At 50.2% G+C, this 7,783-nt stretch overlaps 1 protein-coding gene across 1 annotated transcript; it reads right to left on the reverse strand.

Moving 5' to 3' along the window:
• Window positions 1-1,790: 1,790 nt before the first annotated feature.
• LOC120664758 (benzyl alcohol O-benzoyltransferase-like) lies at window positions 1,791-3,520 on the reverse strand. Its single transcript, XM_039944076.1, has 2 exons — window positions 2,902-3,520; window positions 1,791-2,803 (listed from the first exon to the last, which is right to left on the reverse strand). The coding sequence occupies exons 1-2, from the start codon at window positions 3,328-3,330 to the stop codon at window positions 1,931-1,933; spliced, it is 1,302 nt and encodes a 433-aa protein (XP_039800010.1). The 5' UTR covers window positions 3,331-3,520; the 3' UTR covers window positions 1,791-1,930.
• Between the last annotated feature and the right edge of the window lie 4,263 nt (window positions 3,521-7,783).

The following is a 7,783-nucleotide window of genomic DNA, read 5'->3' on the forward strand; positions in this document are numbered from 1 at the left end:
TGTCGTTGGTCGGACTTATTGGTCACTGACGTGTGGGGCTAGAGGCCTCAGGCCTGTATACGAATGGTCAAGTCACAATGAACTTAAACAAGGGATTCCCAGGCAGGGTGGCACAGGATAGGCGGATACATGGAGACGCTGATCCCACTGTAGAAGATGGCGCCACCTGATGACTTCTTTTTGCAGCTGATGACCTCCGGATCTCCAGATTCCAGAATATAGTTCCACGCTCAAGAAAGATGTTAAGAACAAAATTTCAATTCGCTCCAATTTTCGGCCAGCATGTAGATGCAAGTATGCAACGGCGGTAGCTGTACGTGATGGCCGGCTGACCACGCCGTTAGTCAACGTTGGCGACTTGGCTGAGAGTCTCGGAGCAACGGCTGCGGCTACTTACGCCACTGCAGTGGTAACACTTGCAAAGGAAGTCGTCATCAGTTGGCGCCTTCAGATGGAGACATGGAAAGCCATCAGTTGAACGCTTGTAGCAGTAGGGCCGGCAAGTTTAATTTAGGAAAATCTATAAGGGCTTGGGGGCAACGTCTAGTTTCGAAAAAAAAACTAGGAGTACAGCCTAATTGGAGGTTATTGTCAACTTAAGAAAAGGTATCTGTTGCACAAGATTCCAGTCAGTGGCCAACAAAATCCACACTACTGTTAGCCACCAAACGGCTCTCACTTTTTTCCTCGGCTGAAAAGTATGGATTCCTAGCATTGACTAGTCGTAGATGCCTAAGATATAGGAACCAATTATAGATTCCTACCATTATTGACTAGTGACTATCCTCGCAAAAAAAATTATTGACTAGTACTTCCTTAGGCATTTCTTTATTTTTATACTTATATAATTGGAACAAAGTAAAAGACACAAAATAGGAAGACGGGTGAACTCAACTTAAACATAGAAATAGACGTTTAAGTGACAAAATACCAAATGAGACAAGTTATTTTTTTTATAAAAACTAAAGACTATTGATGCCTTAGATTCCTACCAACTACCATCGAGTCATTGACTAGTGACTAATAAGTCCGGAGCACTTCCTTAGGCATTTATTTATTTTTTTAATACTTGTATAAATGGAATAAAGTAAAAAACACAAAATAGGAAGGCATGTGAACTCAACTTAAACGTTGAAATAGACGTTTAAGTGACAAAATACCGAATGAGACAAGTTATTTTTTCCAAAAACTAAAGGCCATCAGATCTTATCCATCAATCACCAAGATTTCTACTGAAAATTGAAAGAAGATGAAGATTTCAGGTTAGGGTTGGGGGTTTGGTGCTACCCCAGTGCCCAGTTGTAGAGGGAGCTTTAGGAGGCTCGCTGGCCGGCGGTGGAGGCTGGAGAGGCGGTGGTGGAGCGGAGGCGGCCGCGAGGGTGTCGCCGGTGCTGGGCAGTGGAGGATCCTTCGAAGGGCGGTGGAGGTGGCGAGAGCGTCTCAGCGAAATGGGTTAGTGTTGAGCCATGGAGGGTGGCGGCAGAGGCAGGGGAGTCGCGTGGCGCGGATTGGGGTATAGGAGGAGAGAAAAGGATAAGGGAGACAGAGGTAATCTGGATGGTTGGATATAGATCCAGTAGCTATGAAATTGTGACTATTGATGCTCCGTAGGCACAATAACATTTATCCATATGCATAGTTCATGCACTAACTCACTCACTCAAGGATGAAGAAGGATGGCCGTTAAAATACTTTAACTTAAGTTGGCTTAAGCCCAAAGGCAAACGATCTAGACAGCTTTTTTGGAGCAGTGGCAAACGGGCAGATTTCCATGCATGACTGGAGCATAATTCATTTTAAGCTTTAGCACTCTTATTATTTTCATAAGTTTGCACTTGCTAAGACATTCACGCCAAGGCTTCCATCTAGGGCCTGCACCACAGACAATCTAACACGTACACCAAATTAAACACATGGCTGAACGCCGGCACTAACTCTTCAACAGCATGCCGACTTCGGACACGAACCGGGCCATGGCTTGCCGCGGCAGCACGACGGGCACGGCGATGGCGTCCTCCCCGTCGCCGTTCCGGACGGCGACGATGAAGCTGAGCACGAACAGCGCGCCCGCGGGGCCGCCGTACACCGGCTCGCCCCACCCCAGGTCGACGCCGCGGAACCCCGCGTGCCGGTTGTCCGACACGATGAACATGTTCGCCAGCGCCAGCGACGGCCGCCCGCGCAGCTCCATCAGGTCGGCCGTGGACCGCACGAACTCGGCGCTCGCCGCCTCCTCCTTCGCCGCCCGCACCAGCGCCACCGCGTCGCCCAGCGGGCTGCCCCGCAGCGCGCCGGCGGCGGACACCGCCGCCGGGTACACGCACGCGTTCCCGTAGTAGCCGGCGGGCAGCGCCAGGTCGCGCACGCCCCGGACGCCCGCCGCGACGACCAGGCGCGCGTCCTCGCCGGCCGGGATCTCCAGCGCGGCTGTGCGGGCACGCCAGATGAGCGCCGCGAGTGCCTCGAAGGTCGTGGCCTTCTTCTCACCCCGCGGCACCGGCAGGCCCTTCTTGATCGCCGCGACGTCGCCGGGGCCGAAGGTGAAGGTGCGCGTGACCATGTCGCCCGGCGGCGGGAACGGCGTCGGCGGCACCGGGTCGTACTCGTGGTGAGGGAACGACGGCCTCGGCGGGCTCCGGGCGTCGAGGACCTCTCGGGACCACACGGGCGCGACGGTCGGAGCCGGCAGGCCGCGTGCGAGCTCGCCGACGGCGGACATGAACTGGACGATGCCCACGGCGTCGCACATGGTGTGGTTCAGGCGCAGTGCGAAGACGAAGCCGCCGCATCGCAGCCTGGTCACCTAGGGATACAACACACAGTATGCTTAATTAGCCTAATAGCCCATGGGAGATTAATACTATGGTGACAGGTATACATGAAGAGTGTCATGTATACTACCTGGATGAGCAGCAATGGGCAGCCGAGCACGCCGCCGGAGCCCTCGACGTCGAAGAGCAGCTGGTCCATGCACGGGAACGGCGGCGTGAGCCCGGCGGCCTCGAGCTCGGCGAGCCGCACGTCGGCGTCGGCCTCCACGAACAGCACGCCCTCGCCGGTGCAGTCGACGACCAGCTTCCGCCCGTCCACCTCCCGCAGCCTCCCGGCGAGCGGGTAGTACGGCACCAGCGCCTCGCCGAGCGCGCGGCGGACGGCGGCGGCCGGGTTGCCGCCGCCGCGGCGGCCGCGGTAGAAGAGGACGAACGGCACGTGCCAGCGCAGCCCAACCTGGTCCTCGATGTCGGACAGGCGCTTGGTCTCGCGCGGCGTCTTCCTCGCCGGGCCGACGAGCTCCGGGTCGCGCCGGCGCACGGCGAAGGCGATCGTCATGATGATGAGCTAGAGAAGGGCACAGGGATGGTTTTCCCAAGTGTGTGGAGAGACACAAGTGTAATGGCTTGCAACATCCAGGCAAGTTATATAGAGAAGGGAGGCTGCATGCATATTGGTAGATGTAGGACTAGCCATGCATGCATTGGTAGATGTTCCTGAGATGCTTTCCTGTTGACCTCACCAAACTCTAGCCAGCTTGCAAGCCTCGAGATCCTTTTTTGACCCGCCTACTTGCAATTGATGTTCTTTCCTTCGCTCCCAACACTTCCAATTATTGTATGAGTGGCCAACAATTTCAGCACTTCTTAGTATTTACTCCATCCTTAAATATAAAGATTATGAGTTTGGTCTAAGTCAAACTACTCTGAGCTAATAATAATAATAATAATAATAATAATAATAATAATAATAATAATAATAATAATAATAATAATAATAATATCGAATGAGCTAGCATAATCGGATCTATAAAAAACATTTTTAGAGCTTACTTCTTTGATGTGGTAGATGCTAATACTCTTGTACAAATCTGATCAAACTTAAAAATGGTTGGCTTAGGGAAAAAATAGGACCGCCTTATGCTTCATGACATAGGAGATTTTTTTCCCTCTAAGTTTCTTGAGATTGTACAGTACAAAGCACGCACACTCACCCCATAAACACACACACAAATCCTACCTCTATGGCATATTCGAAGACTGAACTGGTAAATCATCGAGATTGATGAAGTCACCACAGGCACCACGTTGTCAACAAGAACATCGCCTACAACAGAAAGCACAAATGCCGCCAAATCCAAAAAAAATCGCTCCTACGTACGAAGAATCGAACCCTGAATCTGGGATGATGCAGAGGCTCTTGTATCCACTAGGCTACGAGCTCTGAGTTGCCAACATATATTTTTTTTTCTAGTAAACTTTGTGTGCTTCTGAATTTATTTATTTTGCCAAATTACCAACAGTCAAATCGCCATATATATATATATATATATATATATATATATATATATATATATATATATATATATATATATATATATATATATATCTACCAACTTACGATAGATACTTTTAACCAACACAAGTACAAATCAGGGCCACTTTCAAAGAAATTGTTGGCAGATGCCATTATCCTGGCATGGCGAGAGGTGCATGGGCACACGTCTAGTTGTTGAGCTCGAAGTCGAGAGTTTTGGAGCCACATGTGCCTTGACTTGGAACTGCATGCAAGAGAGCTGCAAGCTGGAAGTGACTGCCGGCCTCTGGAAAAATCAAGCCACTATTACTAGTGACGTGTAGTGATAGATGCTTTTTTTTTGAGGGGTCAACGGAGGGGGAGAGGGCCCCCCACCTGATTCATTCATTTAATATTTGGCCCTTAATGACCAGATAGTAGCAGACATTACATTTATGGTTTGGGCTTACATTGCCAAAGAAAGTGATAGATGCTTATCATCAGGTGCAGCTAGGACGACGATGTGTATTGCAGTTCTCATCGTAGGAGAGTCGATGCGTTCGGTCACTAATCCACTTCCTAAAATTATGCCGTATTTGTAAGGATTCAGTCGGCACAACACAGACCGTAGTGCCAATGACTGCCAAGTGGTGAGCCGTGAGCCACTACTAGCTGATGATGAGTAATTCAGTTGCATGGACACTAGTAGAAGCGAAGGATTATAGGATGTGCTCTGTTTCCTCTAGTAAGATGGGACAGTACCTGAGAAATAAGCATTTTCTCTCGTGCCGACTCCCTACTTTATCATGAGCGAAGCCAGAAATTACGGCCACCGGGGTCATCATCCATTTTAGGCTGACACTAAAAACAACAGTAGCTTTACATAGGATTATCGGCACTTCGTCGTGGTCGGCTGACCCGATCGCAAGCCGTAGCTCCACCCCTGACTTTATATGATCACAAACCTTTAGAACTAGACTAAATCAAATAGTGCCTAAAACACATGATTTGAAACATTGCATGCAATGTCCTAGGTTGGATTATTCATCAGTTGACCTATAAAAATAGTGTCAGACTCCGCACGAGTGCTTATATATTTTTCCAACACACGGGAGCATTCAATAATAAATTAAAACACGTGTCTCCTGATATAGTTGGCCAAACAGGTAGACCGGCACGGGGCATGATTGGGCCCTGCCCATTTAGGCACGACATGGATAGGCCCGATTAATAACCGTGTCGTGCCGTGCCAGTGCACGGGCTGCCCAAGTGGCCCCACAAGATGGCTAATTAGCCGTGCCGTGCCGGCCCGTTGGGGCGCTATGGTCATGCCTACCTATTAGCCTGCAGTTTCAAAAACCACATGTTCAACATAAAATTTCATACATATTCATATATCTCAACACAATTGATAAGGACTTCAAATTACAAGTATTCTCTATTCGAGGACAATATATTTCACAAATAGAACATGAGAGCTCTTAAGATTCATCACAACTCACAAAATATATTGGGTCAGTTGGACCGGGTTGGTCGGTGGAGTGGTCAGGCATGGCCCAAAAGCCCAAGCCGTGCTAGCCTGGGCAAAATTAGACATGTGCTGTGCTTAGGCCGGGCTAAAATTTCGCCTTTAGGCTGGCTCATTATATCTTCTAAATTGATATGCGGTAGCGGTTAAATTGGCGATCCTTATGTGCACCTCCAACTCTCTTTAAATATTTATACTACTTCTTACAAGTGAGATCATATTTTAAAAAAAATCAATATAAATATTTGAACTAAAAAGAATTAGAAATGCACCTAACGCTAAAGATCACAAATTTGCACGTATAATCAATCTTGGCCTGTGTATCTGTACTGTAACTTTGCAATTTGACAAGGTGCGGCCCTGTCGTCGCGGCAGTAGAAGAAGACAAGTGGTGTGTGCCGGCGCAGCCCCACCTGGTCATCGTTGTTGACCAAGCACTTCCTATCGCTTGGCGTCACAGCCTCGTCACGCCAATGCGAGCTCCACGTCGTTCAAGACAACTGCCAAATGCCCAAATGTCTCCGGCAACAAGCGTTCTCACTTGGAAACAAGAGAGCAAGCTGAAGCTGTTGCTATCGTGCACTACCTGAAGCTGAACTTTTTTTTTTATCAGATTTTTTTTTAAGGGATGAAGCAAGTCAACCAAACGCTGGGCTGGGCTTTGACAAAATGTTATGACATTTTCTGCAGCCCATTCCGGCCCATAGAAATTACCGATCACTCGACAGTGCGATGGGCCAGTGGCGACCTTTCAGCTCAACGCCTCTACCCCGTCCGCAATTCTTAAAAAAAAACCCTCCGCAAATCCCAATTATTCGGGTTTTTTTTACATATTTACTATTATTACGGAGACCACTCGCTCGTTTAGTATTTTTATAATGACTCTTACAAATTTAACATTTCTATAACTACAACTCTTACATTTTTACCACTTTGGCTAACGTGACACGCCACAGTGACCTGACACAGTGGCGCCGAGTCAGCAAGTTCATGCGAAATGTCCTTGATGCCCCTCCTCTCTTCCTCTCTTCTCCCTCTCCGACAGCGGGTCCCGCAGCTTCTCTCGCTGTCAGGTGGGCTCCACTCGTCAGATTCATCTTCCACCTCTGGCGCCCTTGCCCACGAACACGACAGCTCTGCTCCCCTTGGCGCCGCCAGCAGCGGTGGCGGCCACGGCCGCGGCCGACCCGGACGTGCCGCCCCTCGGGGTCTGCCTTCTCCCCGCCGCCGGCCTTGAGCCCCTCACGGGCGCTGCCCCTCACTAACAGATTGGTGGCTCCTCATGCGCCGAAGCCGCGTGCACCGAGAGCGCGCGCCCGTGGCATCCCCGCGTTGGCGCTGGCCGTGGCGGCCGCGAAGTCCGCGCTGCGGCTGCTAGCGGAGGCCGCCCGCTGACCTTGGATCTTGGGATAGAGTGGTGGACTTGTGATGGCAGGACGGAGCAGCGTGAGAGGAGCCATGCGAATTTTCACCCATGTTGTTTATTTCTCATCTATCATATCCATCTAGGTTTGGGTTTGGAGACCGAAATTGATACGCAAGTTGTCATGCTGTGCGGGCGGCGGGGAGCGGTAGACACGGAAGGCCATGGCGTCCGCGCCCGAGGATGTGGGGAAGCTGCTGGTGGTGATGCAGGGGGACTGCGCCCCGACCACCTCGCGGATGGCCGGCGAGCTGCTGCGGGTGGTGCGGCTGGAGCAGGAGGGCAAGGTGGAAGACGAATCTTACGAGTGAAGCCCATCTGACAGTGAAAGAAGCTGCGGGACCAGCTGTCGGAGAGGGAGAAAAGAGAAAGAGGTCAGGGGTAGCGAGGATATTTTGCACATGAGGTCGCTGACTCAGCGCCACCGTATCAGGTCGTCGTGGCGTACCACATCAGTCAAGATCCTAAAAATATAAGTTCTGCAGCTACATAAATATTAAATTTGTAGGAGTTATTATAAAAATGCTAAACTAGCGATTGCCCTC

Source organism: Panicum virgatum, chromosome 2K, assembly GCF_016808335.1.
Source record: "Panicum virgatum strain AP13 chromosome 2K, P.virgatum_v5, whole genome shotgun sequence".
In the NCBI taxonomy this organism is placed as follows: Eukaryota; Viridiplantae; Streptophyta; class Magnoliopsida; order Poales; family Poaceae; genus Panicum; species Panicum virgatum.